Raw genomic sequence first — 17,673 nt, forward strand, 5'->3', positions numbered from 1 at the left:
AATGCTCACCTAAGGTAAAGGAAGGGGAAAGGTGTGTTCGGGAGGCAAGGCAGAGTGGGTGGAGATCAGTGTCAGGGGTGATTTGTGACAGGAGAATAGCAGCAAGGGAAGGGTCACAAGATGGTAATAAGGCTTGTTATTATGTTTTTTTTTTTTGGACACAGGAGGTGGAGCTGGAGATGGCTGAGTTGAAGGTGCTGAAATTGTCGCTGGGAGTGACTAGAGTGAACAGGATTAGAAATGAGTATATGAGAGAGACAGCTCAGGCTGAGCGATTTGGAAACAAAGTTAAGGGGGCAAGCCTGAGATGGTTTGGATATGTGGAGAGAAGGAATTGTGGATATACTGGGCTTCCAGGCAGGAGAAGAGGAAGCCCACAAAGAAGATTCATGGATGTAGTGAACGAGGACATGCAGAGGACAGAATAGGATGGCAGAGATGGGGTGAAATGAAGGCAAACGATCCACTATGGCAACCCCTAAAGAGCGCAGCAGAAAGCAGAAATGTGTAAACTGACATATTCTTACTAGACAGTATCAGTATCAAATATTGACTGAGCACAAATGTTTCCACATGATCCTTATTTAAAGAGCCATCCTGCATACAAACATACCTTGAGGAAATGTATGATTTATAAAGTTCTATTTCAGTCAAGGACAATCTAACAAAAATAATAAAATAAAAATTATATCTCATATAAGTATTTTACTGTATTTTCTCATCTGTAGCTGAGTTTTGCAGCATTTGTTTTAAAGATAGGCACAAACTTAACTGTTGCCCAAAAGCTAAATAATCTGAAACCTTTCAGTCCAGAATCACGCAAATACTGGAGACCTGTTGAAAACCACCTCTAAAGCACTCTAGTGCAGTGGAAATACCCCCAAAATTTCAAGATACCCCATATCGAAGGTAGAATGGTTTGGTTTTGGGATAGCTGTAGCTCAGGAGACAGAGCAGGTCATCCACTTATTAGAAAGTTGATGATATGAAAGAAAAAGGGGAAAAAACATCTATATCTGTAGGGCCTTCTTCTGACACAGAAAGAAATGTAAATATATTACTTTAAAGTTTTCAAAACGGAGAGAAAACACGCCAGGTGCAGGTCAGAGTAATAGACGGGCAGGCAAAGTAAATGCATTCAGAGAAATCATGAGGTCTTTGATGTAGTGAGAAGTTGCAGCAGTAATAATTAGTTACAATATCTGTAATAGCAGCAGGTGTACTAATACAGCTAAAAGTAAAATTAAAATCATGAGTTATGAGAACGAGAGCTGGCGCTCTTTACGCATGCGCAACGCGCAAAGAGCTGGCGCTCTTTACGCATGCGCAACGCGCCACTGAAGGAAATGGTTAGAGAGGAGTGAGCAGACCAGTCGTGAGTTTCCACGAAATCTGAGATTTGACTCTGATTTAATCCCCGCTTCACTCTATAGAGTATAAAGAAGGGGTTTACGGACGTCGGAGCTTTTCCCCGTCTTTCCTTAAAACACCTGCTGGAAATTATAAGGATAACCTAGGCGGTGTGCAGGACCTGCACAGACCCATCGCTGGCCCCTGTCGGCACGGCTACTTGGGGACAGGGCTCGTCTGTTAGCCGCTACACCTGCTAACTCCAGGTAAGCGTAAAGTGGAAGGTTTGAAACACTAAAAACGAGTTTGTGTTTTTAAACTACAAAGACCTTACTCACCAAAGAGTGTTTTACTACTTGTGAGTGATCACGTTGTTGCTTGATGTCGTGTGCGGCGGAACTTGCCACAATAACAAACATGTCTGCTAACCTCACGATTGCACGCTACGTAGTTTGCTATCAACAGTCATCTGTGCTAGCTGATATTTTGGTATCGGGTAGCAAGAACTACAAGAGAGTTGGCTTTAATTAAAGCAGTTATATCCGTGAAAGCACATCAAAATAAAATTACAGGCAAAGGCGATTAATCTATGCACCTAATATATATTTTGATCCCTCTGAATTTGTGTTGAAAAGAAAATAATACTTTGTGGCTTGTATGACCAACTTTTAATGCGCCTGTAGACCAAACCATTGTTGAGTGCCCAACCTTTAATTTTGAAGAGATTGTGCGCGCATTTCCGGTTATGTCTGTCAATTGGGAGTAATTTCCTGAAGCTTCCTTCTGAACAAGCGGCAGCCAGACTGGCGCCGCTAGTTAGCTGAGCAGCTAGCGAACACAACAACTCAAACTTAATTTTTACCCACGAATAAAAAGCTACGGGAGTTTCTAAACTCGGCTGTGGATATACGGAAGGCCGCTTCGACATGTCATTTGGTTGTTGGTGAGCTAGCATTGTCATTATGCGGCTAAAAACTTCTTTTTTCTTTATAAGGTTAAGTTTCTGGTTCACACCTGCTGCCAGCCACCCAGACTCAAAACAGAAATCCTGTTTGTTTGTTGTTGTTGTTTTGTTTTCCTGGAAAGCTAATCTGTCTTTTGAATTAACAAGGCAGTAACTCAACAGGAAAAAATGCTGTTAAAATGTTTTGTCTTATGTCTTTATATTTACCTACTGAGCTGTGCAGCACCATAATCTATTCTAGAGGTTTCAAAATTACTGAAAAGCTGAATCAGCTTTTCAGCTAAACTGATTTTATTTTTTTGCTTTTCATTTTACTTCCAGAGCTTGTCACCAGTCTCATTAAGAAGCACTGCTGAACTGTGACAGTCTCTCTGCCCTAACATCTTGACAATGAGGTGAAACCGTGTCAAAAAGCCGCAGTGGGAAAAACATTAGCCGAGATGTCCATCACCAACACTCCTACCAGCAATGATGCCTGCCTTAGCATTGTACACAGCCTCATGTGTCACAGGCAGGGCGGCGAGAGCGAGACGTTTGCCAAGCGCGCCATCGAGAGCTTGGTGAAGAAGCTGAAGGAGAAAAAAGACGAACTTGACTCTCTCATTACAGCTATCACCACCAATGGGGCTCACCCGAGCAAGTGTGTGACCATTCAGAGGACACTTGATGGACGGCTGCAGGTATTTAAATATAAAGGCTGTTTCTGCTTAATACATCAGTGGTCATGAGGTTTTACACATCTATGAAAATTGCCAAAGATAGCACCGCTTGTCAGAAAAAAAATAGTATTTCTGCACCGCAAAGGTAATTTGCAAAGAGCTATTATCCAACAGATTTGGCAGATCTCAGCATGGTGTGCAGTGAGTTCTTAAAGAAATTTGAGGAAACTGGACAAGAGGAGGACAAAATATGTGGCAGGCCTTAAAACTAAACTAAGGAATGGCCCTTAAGATGAGCCATCTGCCAGAAATGGTGTCACTGGAAGGGAAACTAGGGCGGAAAATCAGTGGCAACAGGTGAGAGGGAAGAAACTTAATTTGATATTTTTGGATCAAATTGTCACTGATATACACAGATGAGACCAGGAGAGAGGTACAACAGTGAAAATCTATAGCCATCAGTAAAACACGGTGGAGACTATGTCATGGTTTTGCACTGTCATCATGTAAGTTTGAAAATTGCATGAATATATTCTTTTTCCCCAGAGGCCCATAAAAAACATACATGGGCCAATAAAACGCTGATCCACTGACCCGAGGGCTTTTAAACTGTATGCTAACATCTACTCCATCAGAACGTCTGTTATCTGCAGCAGGAAACGTCACATCAAAGTGCAGGGCAAACCTCAGAGAATCCTGATATGCTCGCTTTTCTTGAGCGCACCCGCCACATTTTCTTTTAAAGGCTTACAAACACACATACTCACTCATTTACTAGCACGTTTAAACATGCCGACACACAGGTGAACATATACCTAATGTAGGGCTGCCACGATTTGTCGACTAGTCACGATTACGTCGACTATCAAAATCGTCGACGACTGATTTAATAGTCGACGCGTCGTTTGAAGCTTTGTAAGATCCCAAAAGACGCAGGAATAAGTAGCAGGATTTAAGAGTGTAATAACGGACTGAAACAGAAGATGGCAGCACTGCATGTACAAGGATGCCAGCTGCCGTTAAACCCCGAAGAAGAAGAAGAAGAAGCAGCTGTGTCCCAGAATTCATAGCGCGGCCCAGCTTAGTTTCCAACAATGGCGGCAGCTAGTTAGTTTTAATATTACTCTTATTATTCTTTCTGGGTCAGAAAATAAACGTTTAACGTATTTTCAGGTGAGAATGTAGCTGTGTAAACCTCAAATATCGGCTCAGTTTATCAGGACACCACATATTTTCAAAAGCGCTCCGACGTTTTCGGAGACGTCTGTTACCCACCAGCTCGATAGCTAGCCGGGGGCTAGGTCACTAGCGCGGTGAGAACACCGGACTCCCGGCAAATTGTTTTCTAACCCACCGCCGTCTTTCGCTACTCAGGTTAAATATATATGAGTCACTTAGATAAATTAAAAAATGTTGTTGTTTGGCTTTTTTTTTTTTTTGTATTTTATTTGTTCCTGAGTAAATCGGTTTGTCTGAGATTAAAGTTATAGTTTTTACACAGCTGAATAAACGTCAAGCAGACAGCTGATTATCAGAAGTGTGAGATGCTGGAGAATATACTCCGTTGTCCTGTTATATTTTAGATAGCAAGGAGTTCATTAAACTTCACCGAAACAATCTGCAAATTTCATTAAAATTGAATAAACTATCATCTTGTCTTTATTTTTAGTTAGCACCTTAAACACTTAAAGCTGTAAGCTAATGATAGTTATATAAGAGCAGATGCTGCTGGTGCAATAAGCTGTAGTTTTACGTCCAGTGGATGATGATCTGATTAGTCGACTAATCGCATAAATAATCGGTGACTAGTCGACTATCAAAATAATCGTTTGTGGCAGCCCTAACCTAATGGTAATTCATCCAGTCAGAACTCTTTTTGCCTCCTGCTAATGTAAGAAGGACTTCCAAGAAAAAAAGAGGAAATTTTTATGCCTTACTTTAGGTTGTATGTACCGTATTTCCCGGACTACAAAGTGCACCTGAATATTAGTCGCACAAGCTAAAATCAGGGGAAAATCCTGTTTTGTACATACATTAGCCACACCTGACTAAAAGCCGCAGGTGTTTCAATGTTGTCTTATCATATGTAAGAGAATATGCACAAAGGGAATTGTCAGGAAAGAGATGGCTGTTTGGAGACACATCCCTTTTATTAATATTTTGAAAAACAAGTTATGGGTACATATTTGCATAACTTTTTAGGTATATGTACAAGTAGCGGTAATTACAAATACGAAACATGTACTGTGCTTCGTAAATGAGTAACAAATGTAGTACATAACAATAACCTACAGCACACCAGAAAAATAGATTCAGACTACCTTTTAGGCTCAGGTGCAACGACACGGCTTTAACAAGAAGAAAAGTCAGTCATTCACCATCTTTCTCTTCTTCCTGCGCACTAAAACCACCAAAGTCCTCTTCTCCAGTGTCGGAAACGAACAGGCTCAGGGTGGCTTCGTCATCCACTCTCAGCTTTCCTTCCTTCGTTTTCACATTTTTCCACGCTGTCAGGTTCCACCGGTGGAGTTGAGCATAACTTGCTTTTCGCAAGATTATTGCCGCTCGTCATCCACGTCTCCCGCTGAACGCGTAGCGCTACTTTGAAGTTTGTTTTTCGCGCTACTTGTACGGCACTATGTTGCCTGGCGGATGGACATGTGACCAACATACCACTCTTGAACCCCGATACTGTGTGTCTGATCGCATGCCCTTCCGCCAGGCAACGTAGTGCCGTACAACAGCAGAACAAACAAAACAAATAGTCTTACAATATGACAAAAATCATGGACAATCCATAGAAAAGCCGCAGGGTTCAAAGCTTGTGCAAAAAGTAGCGGCTTATAGCCCGACAATTACGGTACCTTCATTTATTTGACATTGTTAATTGTCAATGATTTTGTTTTCCTTTTTTTTTTCTTTGTTTGCATTTATAATAATTTATGACACATAAATGCAATGGTATTGTATTTACAGATATTATATACAGTTAAACTATTAAAACATCGGTTTCCGTTTGAGAAATATCAATGAGCTACACAAAAGTTGACAATAGGCGTTCTTTTCTGCAGCAAGCATATAAATGAATTAACTCTGTTTTCTGTTTCTCATTGTTCCCAGGTGGCTGGACGTAAAGGCTTCCCTCATGTAATCTATGCACGGCTGTGGCGCTGGCCTGACCTGCATAAGAATGAACTGAAGCACGTGAAATACTGCCAGTTTGCCTTTGACCTCAAGTGTGACTGTGTGTGCGTGAACCCCTATCACTATGAGAGGGTGGTGTCTCCTGGTATAGGTGAGTAATGTTGGTGAGGTTCATTTAAGATTTGCAGTTGATCCAGTTATAATCTGAGTTACAAATTTGGCTACCAACAGTTAATAAAACACATTTGTGGACGTACAAAGTTACTGTGAAGCATTTCGCTTTTATTCATTCATTTGGTAGTTTTGTTAAAAAAAAAAAAAAAAAAAAAAAAGGTAATACTTGCCTGATGAGGTATTGATGGATAAAAGGTTATGTGTTTATTGTAATACCTGTGCTGATTTTCTAATATTGTCTCTAACATATGCCCTCCATATGATAATATTTTAAAACTGAAACTAATACAAAAATAAGCCCAAACTAAACATTTTCAAAAATAAAAACTAAACTGAATCAAAAACAAGAATCAAAATTTAATTAAAAAAAAACACAAAACTATAATAACTCTGGTCTGTAACACAGATTGTAGTTTGACAGCTGCTTTGCCGCCTTAAGTGTTGTGATATTTACACACATCTGCATACCCATGAGCATCTGGTGCTGCCAGTGACCTGTTCCACCTGTCCTTTCTCTCGGTGTGCAGACTTATCAGGACTGACCATAAACAGCTCCGCCGGGCACAGCTCATCCATGATCGTTAAGGATGAGTTTGATTTTGACGGACAGCAGAGTGTGTCCTCCATTGATGGCAGCCACTCCCTTCAGACCATCCAGCATCCCCCAACCAGTAGTCGGCCACCACCGTCGGAATCATTTCCAACTCCAACTCTGCTCCCGCCCCCTGAGCCCTCCACCTCTGTCTCAACGGCATCCTTTCCTGCTGTTGCTGCTGGATCAGGCAGTAAGATACAGTCATAAAACATCACCTCGTAAACTTGCTTGTCAGTGTGAACGTTTCATACAGTCTGCTTCTCGTCTTTGAAAGTGTGTTGCACTTTTTGGAGTTCCTTGTCTTTGTCTGTCCAGCTTCAGATCTGACTTTCGTTCTCTCCTCAGATCCCACCTCCGCCTGGCCCAGGAACGGCTTCACTCCCACCATACCCCACCACAGCAATGGGCATCTACAGCATCACCCTCCTATACCACATCCAGCACACTACTGTAGGTACACACTGACACTACAGCTGTAACTGTTTATAAAATCACAGACTTTTCTTTGCAGAGCAGGTGATCGCTGACATCTCTCTCTTTCTCAGGGCCAGTGCACAATGAGCTCGCCTTTCAGCCTCCTATATCCAATCATCCAGGTGAGGAAACGCAGCCCACCCACCCAAATACACAAACCCTGTTTCAGGGGTGAATACAATAGAAAGTCTGATTTGAAAGCATCACACTTTTAGAAATGTAAAATGTAGTTTGGTTTTTCTTTCATTATAGATTTATATATACATATATAACTCAAAGATAAGAAAGTTTATGTAGCCTTGAGGATTAACTATGGTTTATTTCTATTGATGTGAAATTATTGAGATCTTCTTACCCTCTGTTTCAGCTCCTGACTACTGGTGTTCCATTGCCTACTTTGAGATGGATGTTCAGGTTGGGGAGACATTTAAAGTGCCCTCCTCGTGCCCCATAGTGACTGTAGATGGCTATGTGGACCCCTCAGGCGGTGACAGGTTCTGTTTGGGCCAGCTCAGTAATGTACATCGCACTGAGGCTATCGAGAGAGCAAGGTAGGCACCAACAAGAATAATGAACTGAGATTTTAACGTGTTTTGCTTGGTTTGCGTTTTTGTTTGTTTGTTTGTTTTGTATTGTTTTTTACTAGGGATGGGTAAAATAGCACCGGTTCTGACATAAACGGTAGTAACCAGACCGAAAAGCAGCGCACATTTCGGTGCTTTATTTCGGTGCTTTTTTTTTCCTGAGCTGTGATACACTTTAGATTCTAGCCAATCATTTTACGTTTCCGAGGATAGTAGGCGGGTCCAGGTACGTACGTTCTTTTAGAGCAGAGCTACAGATTAAAATGCCCAAGGCGAAGCGGTCAAATGTATGGCTGTACTTCACAGCAAAAGATGCAAACTCAGCACCCTGCAACAAGTGCTTTAAGCTGATACTGTGATACTGTCAAAGGAGGTAACACCTCAAATCCAATGAAACACCTGGCGACGCATAGAGGTTGTTTTTTTTTTTTTTTTTTTTTTTTTTTTAAGCCGAGAAATGCGCCGTATTTGATAGCTTGCTGCGAGACCTCACTCCGTGCACATCTACTGCGGGTGGGTTGCCTGTTATCGGACCCAGAGCAACATCCCCCAAAAACCCGAAGAATAGAGTCCTGGCCCCTAGCCCTGCCAGTGTAGCAGAAATGATGAGGATGATGATGCAGCAGCAGCCGTTCTTCTCTGCGTGAGTAGCTTAATGTTGTTCGTGTGTAATTTACGTTGAGTAGGCTAACCACGTTATTACATTAATGCAGGTAAGGTGAACTAGCAAACATCTTCATAGCTACGTGCGGCTCTCTTCTTGTTTGATGGCAGATACTCCCTTCACCCTGGCCAAAAAGGCTAAAATGACCAAAGAAAAAGTGGAAAACAGTTAAACATGAGAGGTTTGTGTTTTTTCCATTGTTTAAGCACTGCTTCCAGCCAAGAGTGATACCATATATGCCCCATAGCTGCAGAAAAGGCTAACATTGTTATCTTTTTACAAAAAAACCCAGCTGAACATGAGAGGTTTTTGGACAAAGTTGGTGTTCTCCATTCTTTGAGCACTGTTTGAGCACCGGCACAGTTTCAAAAGTACCGATTTGGCACCGGTATCGGATAAAACCTAAACGATACCCATCCCTATTTTTTACAGATTAGTTGTATCAGTTTTGGTTAAATGTTTGAAACTGAACAGTACCATATGTTACATACAGCCACGTGAAAAATCAAATGCACCACACCAGTCAACTGTTTACCAGCAAACCACCTTTACCAGCAATAACTCAAAGTAATCATTTTCTGTGTGACTTAATCAGTCTCTTACATCATTGTGTAATTTTGGCGTGCTCTTCTTTACACCTTTGATTCGGTTTATTGTGATTTGTGGCCATTTGTTTATGTGTAGATCTCTAAAGGTCCTGTCAAAGCAGGTCTTGAGTATGGTGTTCTTAAGTATTGGTTTTCTTGAGTATTGGTCTTGAGGTCTGGACTTTGGCTGGGCCAAATCCACATCTCAGTCATGCTGTTGTAGATTTGCTGCTGTGCTAGGGATCATTGTCCTGTTGCATGACGACCTTTTAGCCAAGCTGTAGTTGTCCTTCTGATAACCTCACTTTTGACTTTAGAATACGTTGCTATACAGGAGATTTCATGGTTGCCTCATTTAGAACAAGGTGCTCAGGTCCTGTGGTTACAAAACACACCAAAATCCTCACATGACCACCACCGTGCTTGACAGTTGTTATGAGGTATTTGTGCTAATATGTTGTTTGTTTTATGCCAAATGTGGTGCTGTGGATTATAGCCACAGTCTAAAGGACAATCTTCCAGAAATCTGGCAGTTTTTTCATATAAAACTTTGCAAACGAATCCGTGCTGCCGTGTTCTTTGTAGAGAGATGTTTTCTTCTGGCAGCACTTCCATACAAGCCACACTGTTTTGAACGTCATGCTTAGATGAGTGATATGTTTGTGGGGTTTTTTGTTTTGTTTTATTTTTTTGCAGTTTCTCTGAGCATTGACCTTGAGGCCAGGGAAGATTGGCAGCTCTCTTGAATGTTTTCTACTTGTTAATGTCTTTCTTACTGTAGAATGACAAACTTCAATTTGTTTGGAAATGACCCTCCAACTCTTCCCAGATTGATGGACAGCAGTAATTGTTTCTCTAAGATCACTGCTGATGTCTGTCCTCTTTAGTATTGTCTTGTCACAAACCTGGATGCTCCAAAATTTCTGCTTTTGTCAAGGTGGTCACATTTGCTGGTGATCAAAGAATAAAGTCCATTTGATGAATTTCTACGTACCCTCTTAAATCATATGGATGCAGTAAGATTGCCAAGAGAAAAATAATGTCTTTTCACATGACTGTAGGTAGAAATTTCAGAAGAATCTGTTCTTCTTATAACTTCTGTTTATGCCTTCCTGTTTACTTAAAGAGACCCTTTATTCTACTGGCATGAGAAGTCATTTGACTTGAAACATAACGTTTGGCACTTTTTGCTACATTTTAAGCGACAACTTGCGTATTTCCTGTAAATGTGACAATGGGTGTTCTGTGGGTCATGCCATCCTCAACTATAGATTTAGAGAAGTGAGGAGTTGCATAATAGAGGAATATCAGAGGAGGCAGCTGGAGTCTCCTATAAACATGAATTTTACAGGAATAATTTCAAACATTTACCTCTGAGGCTGAATGAAAGTAGATTTTGGAATTGCTGTTTGTTTTGTGTAAATATGTGTCCACATCAAAAATGACAATCACATTGTGTGTTTACCTTTGAAATGATCTATGGATCAAGGCCTTGTTTATGTGTAATTTCTGAGTGCAAAGCTGACATTTATAGGAAGTGCACACCATGTTTTGGAGAAAGTCACTCCAGTTCATTCTCTTTCTCATGTTTTCCTTCTTTTCTGACAGACTACACATTGGTAAAGGGGTCCAGCTGGAGTGTAAAGGCGAGGGAGATGTGTGGGTGCGATGCCTCAGTGACCATGCTGTGTTTGTTCAGAGTTACTACCTGGACAGAGAGGCGGGCCGAGCCCCCGGTGACGCAGTTCACAAAATCTACCCCAGCGCTTACATCAAGGTGAGGCCACAGGTTTCAGTCCACAGCAATTTTTCCTGTGTAATAAACTTGTCAGCTTTCATATATTTTGGTTTGAGAAATGTAAATAAAAACAGTATTCAGAGTGTCGTCTGTCCCACCAGGTATTCGACTTGCGTCAGTGCCACAGACAGATGCAACAGCAGGCTGCTACGGCTCAAGCAGCAGCAGCAGCTCAAGCAGCAGCTGTGGCTGGAAATATACCTGGACCTGGATCAGTAGGAGGGATAGCTCCAGCTATTAGTAAGATATAGCAACTGCAAATACTGATGCTATGAACAGAAATTAAATCAAAATGATTTTATGGACTCCTGCTCAGTAGAGTCTTGACTACCCCACTCCAAAACTGAAGCTGGAAATCTTTGGATGTGTTACTTTTCATATAGACATAATCTGAGTGTCTGTACATCCAAAACCTCACAATATTGAGTTTACTGTCATCTAAGTATAAGAAAAACAATCATCTGAAAAACATATTTTGATTTAAAAATGTCCTTACTATTAAGTTTAATAAATAGCTTCACTTGTAGTTGATGAGAATCACTTGTAAGCTCACCTGAAGACTTTTCCTGGATATTACCTGACGGAGGTGAACAGAAGAACACAACTGTTTGATACAGTGGGGCAAAAAAGTATTTAGTCAGCCACCGATTGTGCAAGTTCCCCCACTTAAAATGATGACAGAGGTCAGTAATTTGCACCAGAGGTACACTTCAACTGTGAGAGACAGAATGTGAAAAAAAAATCCATGAATTCACATGGTAGGATTTGTAAAGAATTTATTCGTAAATTAGGGTGGAAAATAAGTATTTGGTCACCTCAAACAAGGAAAATCTCTGGCTCTCACAGACCTGTAACGTCTTCTGTAAGAAGCTTTTCTGTCCCCCACTCGTTACCTGTATGAATGGCACCTGTTTGAACTCATCATCTGTATAAAAGACACCTGTCCACAGCCTCAAACAGTCAGACTCCAAACGCCGCCATGGCCAAGACCAAAGAGCTTTCGAAGGACACCAGGAAAAGTATTGTAGACCTGCACCAGACTGGGAAGAGTGAATCTACAATAGGCAAGCAGCTTGGTGTGAAAAAATCAACTGTGGGAGCAATCATCAGGAAATGGAAGACATACAAGACCACTGATAATCTCCCTCGATCTGGGGCTCCACGCAAGATCTCATCCCGTGGGGTCAAAATGATCATGAGAACGGTGAGCAAAGATCCCAGAACCACACGGGGGGACCTGGTGAATGACCTGCAGAGAGCTGGGACCAAAGTAACAAAGGTCACCATCAGTAACACACTACAACGGCAGGGAATCAAATCCCGCAGTGCCAGACGTGTTCCGCTGCTGAAGCCAGTGCATGTCCAGGCCCGTCTGAAGTTTGCCAGAGAGCACATGGATGATACAGCAGAGGATTGGGAGAATGTCATGTGGTCAGATGAAACCAAAGTAGAACTTTCTGGTATAAACTCAACTCGTCGTGTTTGGAGGAAGAAGAATACTGAGTTGCATCCCAAGAACACCATACCTACTGTGAAGCATGGGGGTGGAAACCTCATGCTATGGGGCTGTTTTTCTGCCAAGGGGACAGGACGACTGATCCGTGTTAAGGACAGAATGAATGGGGCCATGTATCGTGAGATTTTGAGCCAAAACCTCCTTCCATCAGTGAGAACTTTGAAGATGAAACGAGGCTGGGTCTTCCAACATGACAATGATCCAAAACACACCGCCCGGGCAACAAAGGAGTGGCTCCGTAAGAAGCATTTGAAAGTCCTGGAGTGGCCTAGCCAGTCTCCAGACCTCAACCTCATAGAAAATCTGTGGTGGGAGTTGAAAGTCCGTGTTGCTCGGCGACAGCCCCAAAACATCACTGCTCTCGAGAAGATCTGCATGGAGGAATGGGCCAAAATACCAGCTACTGTGTGTGCAAACCTGGTAAAGACCTATAGTAAACGTTTGACCTCTGTTATTGCCAACAACGGTTATGTTACAAAGTATTGAGTTGTATTTTTGTTATTGACCAAATACTTATTTTCCACCCTGATTTACGAATAAATTCTTTACAAATCCTACCATGTGGATTCATGGATTTTTTTTTCACATTCTGTCTCTCACAGTTGAAGTGTACCTCTGGTGCAAATTACTGACCTCTGTCATCATTTTAACTTGGACAATCGGTGGCTGACTAAATACTTTTTTGCCCCACTGTATAGTCAGCTCAGATACTGAATTCTCTATGGTTGCTTTTATTCATAGAGTTTTTGGGGATATTGCTTCTGATAGTCCAGTGAGTTTACAGCTAGTGGTTTTCTGGCCTCCTGCAGGCTGTGTACTAAGCACACTATCCCCCTTGCTGTGCTCTGGTACAGAGACATGGATACTTTAGACTTGTTCCCAACATTGTCCCGAATTCATCTGTGAAAATTGCCTGATTGAGGGATGCATTTTGGGTTGGTTTGTTTTTGTCACAGTGGTTTTAATTGTGTCTTTCTGTCTCCTGTCAGGTTTGTCAGCAGCAGCTGGAATCGGTGTGGACGACCTGCGGAGGTTATGTATTCTCAGGATGAGCTTTGTTAAAGGCTGGGGGCCTGACTACCCACGCCAGAGCATCAAGGAGACCCCCTGCTGGATTGAGATCCACCTGCATAGAGCTCTGCAGTTACTGGACGAGGTTCTGCACACTATGCCTATAGCAGACCCACAGCCTCTCGACTGAGATCTTTGTAACAGCAGCATGTCGCTGCAGTATACAGTGGCAATGGAAAGTCTTCCTCTGTGAATTGTTTTGGGTAGAGAAGGTGAAACTGAAGCTGTCCCACATGAATAAATACTTCCAGGTGTGTTTAAAGCACCTTCTGTGCACTGTGGCCCTAACTTTAGCTCGTGACACTAAATTAGCGGAAGCAGTTTATTAAAAATGCTTATCCACATTTTTGATAGATGGCTTTAATTTGGAATGACTGGAATGGCTTAAAGTCACACAGCTTCAAAGTATAAATCACCAAACATGCACAAGGTTGACCTGCAGACCCCATTAAACTGGAATGTTCACCAACACAACCACCCCACTACTGACGGATATTAAAATCACACGCAGGCAAAAACATCTGTGTATTACTGGTTTGTGTTGTGTCAAGTTTTATTTAAACTGTTACAGACTGCTTTACACTTGGAGAAAGGCACAGGTTCATTCAGCTGTCAGGCTGAATAGCAAAGCAGCAGCACCCCCAACACTCAGAGGAGGGAAACCCCTCAACACCAGCTCGATTCTCACCCATCCACAAATGTTGCAGGAGAAAACAACATGCCCCCGTGCCTGAAGACTGCTTCCAGCTCCCTAACTGAAACATCTCTGTGGACTTGGGGTTTTTTGTTTGTTTGCTTTTTGGTGTGGTGTTGTCAAAGTACAGGTTTGGACTTCAAGTGATAGGTGCAAGTCTGTGCCCATGGGTGTCCTGATGTCCTAGTTTCACCAGTTATTATACAGTGTTCTGTGCAATGAGCAGAACATCTGGATTGGAGATCTTGTGGCGGGGTGTTTTATCATACTAGAAGAGCCTTCTGTCATGCTAGATGTTGCATTTAGATGGGCGTCAAAGTAACATTCGTACAAAAGCTCAGAGTCAAGATTTCCCAGCAGACGTTTGGTGTCTCAAGAATAACTGAAAAATAAGTAATAACGTTTGTTAGCTTAGCACTTCAAAACCAGCGTTACAACATGCTTTACACCAGACACACACTGCACATAACAAAATTCACATAAGCATACACAAATGATTCATTTCTGGCAAGAGGCCTTTGTAGATGATCATTCAGTCTTCTTTTAAACCATGGTCGCCTCCCATCGGTTTCAGATACACCCTCCATAATGCCGCCATGATACTCGGGCTCTGTACCTCCTCACTTTTGTGCTGAGAACACAAAGAGAAAAGCTGAGATTCTTTGGGTACGATAAGATGAGCAGAGCAGAGGCAGACTGCTAATTTTTATCTGTGATGTGCTTGCAGAATAAGGAGCAGGCTTTGTTTTGGCAAACCAAAGCGATAAATACTGAGAAACGGTATAAATGTGTGATCATGACAGCATGAAAGTCCAGTCACTGGCAGCTGTTTCTCAACCTCTGTTAGCTGAGGTTTCTTTAATTGGATTTTAAAGGCCTAGACCTAATTGCACTTAAATACCTTATGACTTGCAGCCCACTTATCCAGGTCACCTGTGTGTAGTTTACCCACAAAGAGAAGGAGAGTTTAAGGCGGTTAACAGCAATATTGATATATTTTCTTGGTTTTATTTTTGTTACCTTTCTTTGTAAATTTTTAGCACTTTACTTTTTTTCCTCGATTTAATTCAATAACCATTGTTTTGAGGTGGCGAATGAACAGTAGAGCAAATAGGCTGGTTTACAGCTAACGCAGGGCTGTGATCAGGCAGCATCGTGTGATGCTTTGTAATGAAAACATACTGTATGCAGCATTGGGACACCTTTTGCCCTCTCACTTTTCATTTAAACACATCTTAGTTTTTCTTTTGGCTTATCAGACTTTTTTTCCTCTTCTTTTGATTTGCAGTTTTGTTTTCCTCTTTAATCCATGTAAATAACTTTGCTTTCGAAATGCATGTCAGTGTTTGCATGAATTTTAATGTCAAAGAAAGCCCTTTTTAAAATGGAGTGATTCATTTGCTCTGCATTACATGCAAATTATCATCAGAAGAGAGTAGAAACCAGCACCTGCTGTGTACTGATGTTTGTGTGTTGTAGTAAAGGCAAATAGAGGGAATCTGCATAGACGTAACTTACTCAAATGATCTAATGAATTCATGTAAAATTTTAGCACGTCCTATTAAAAAAAGGCACCTTAAAGACATAAATCTCTGGTTATTAGCGGTCCACCTCTAATAAACGACCACTTCGCTTGCAGGTTGAAACCTGAAACAGGTGAAGTGTGACAAACTAGTCAAGAAAAGCGCGTCTGATGGATTCTGTTGCACTGTTTGATGCAAGTTGTCACATGTTGATCACTCGCAACCATCAACTCACGCTTGTTATTTTAACACACAAACTTCCGCTCAGTCATAGCTTCATGAAAAGGATTTTTCTTCACGAATGTCCGTCTGTCCTTTTATTCTTTGTTCACAGGGATCTTCACAACCCAACAAGTAACCATAACTAAGCCGTGGTTCGCTTTCCTCATCCCTGTTTGCATTATGTCACCATCATTTTGAAGAGCTGTGTTCAAAAATGTTAAAATCTTGACACTTCTTATTATGGATCTAATCTATTGCATGGCAGGAAACAGGATAGAGAATTTATGCTGAAGAATAGAGTCCGTTATATGATGTTGTGCTTTAAGGTGGACAGATGTTTTTATATAACTTGCGGTTATTATAGGAGCCAAAAGACAGCTCAGATGAGTTGATGCTGACTACTATGACAAATTGCAGATATAAAGTTTACCTGTATTTCTTATGTGAGAGTCTATAATTAAAAATGGCCTGATATTCTCTACACAGTGTCCTGTTCTTTTTTTTCACAGCAACATAAGAAAGCAATTATTAAATGAGGTGATCCTTAATGAAAAGGCCTGGATAGACACACGGGAGTGTACAGTTACACCAGAGCTCAAGTTAAAGTTAGAAGAACACTTTGAATTTCAACAAAGAACAAAGGATTGAAAAGCTCAGCTGATGTCTGTTTCAGTGCTGCTACTTTTACTGGCTCCACTTTTGATAATTCCTCTGATCTTAAGAGGTGATTTAAGTGTACAAAGAAGAGTTGAGACAAATGTTTTATAAAACAAGTAATGAAAAATATATCAATCAAGAGAAGGGTGCGTGGGTATGCCATGGCACACGATCATTGGAGACACATATATATGGCACAACCAAGACCTGGATATCCCTCCAAAACTGATGGGAAAACTGGTCTGGAGGCTGCTGAGAGGCCTACAGCAGCATTAGGGGAGCTGCAGGAATTTCTGGCGAGCAATGGTCGTGTACTAAATGGGCTGTAGTGGCAAGACATGAACCATCCAACCCTGAATACGTTTTGCAACCGTGTACACCAGGTTATTAAAAAGCATGTGGGGCCATGTTGAACTTTGTAGCCATAATTCCTACAGCACTGCACATCACAGGGACATCATGATCACGGTGGCAGCGTTATGCTTTGGGGCTGATTTTCCTCTGCTGGGACTTGTGCTTTAGTCAGGGTGGTAGAAGTTTTAACACAAGAAGACATCTAAAGATAAAGAACAGTTTTATCTTTTGCTGTAACAAGTTAAAGCATATAATCAACAAAAAAATGACTTCAACAAAGAAGATTTTCAATACCCCATCCACTCAGAGCCCATACCTGAATCCCACCTGTGTCCTGGAGATGCCCTTTGCAAAGAAAAGTGGGTAAATATTGACCCCACCCCCTCATTCAAATGCACTTTTGCTATATTTCATATCTCCCCTCATTCTTCTTTTTGCTCTGTTGCACCCATTTTTTTCCATGTTCGTTTGTCACAGAAGACATTTGGACAACAAATCAAGAAAATGATTTTTAAAGGACATCCATGAGGTCAGAGGACACAGCAGACCCTGCCTTATTTACACGTGTAGTTTTCCAACTGTCACAGCTCAAAACCTCTGGGGCAACAAGCATTCTGTAAATACACACATTCTTTATAATACC

At 41.5% G+C, this 17,673-nt stretch overlaps 1 protein-coding gene across 1 annotated transcript; it reads left to right on the top strand.

The window, feature by feature from the left end:
* The first annotated feature begins 1,337 nt into the window (after positions 1–1,337).
* On the top strand, positions 1,338–16,503 carry LOC308403557 (mothers against decapentaplegic homolog 4-like). Its single transcript, XM_080893087.1, has 10 exons — positions 1,338–1,616; positions 2,636–2,994; positions 6,094–6,268; positions 6,819–7,076; positions 7,232–7,336; positions 7,432–7,482; positions 7,728–7,911; positions 10,804–10,972; positions 11,095–11,233; positions 13,499–16,503. The coding sequence occupies exons 2-10, from the start codon at positions 2,755–2,757 to the stop codon at positions 13,708–13,710; spliced, it is 1,533 nt and encodes a 510-aa protein (XP_080749213.1). The 5' UTR covers positions 1,338–1,616; positions 2,636–2,754; the 3' UTR covers positions 13,711–16,503.
* Positions 16,504–17,673: the final 1,170 nt, after the last annotated feature.

Source organism: Rhamphochromis sp. 'chilingali' (assembly GCF_963969265.1).
Source record: "Rhamphochromis sp. 'chilingali' genome assembly, chromosome: 10".
Classification (NCBI taxonomy): Eukaryota; Metazoa; Chordata; class Actinopteri; order Cichliformes; family Cichlidae; genus Rhamphochromis; species Rhamphochromis sp. 'chilingali'.

Coding starts and splice junctions, on each gene's coding strand:
- LOC308403557 (XM_080893087.1), top strand. CDS start 2,755: ATGTCCATCACCAACACTCCTACCAGCAATGATGCCTGCCTTAGCATT. Junction 7,077..7,231: donor TGTTGCTGCTGGATCAGGCA/GTAAGATACAGT, acceptor TTCTCTCCTCAG/ATCCCACCTCCGCCTGGCCC. Junction 7,337..7,431: donor ACCACATCCAGCACACTACT/GTAGGTACACAC, acceptor TCTCTTTCTCAG/GGCCAGTGCACAATGAGCTC.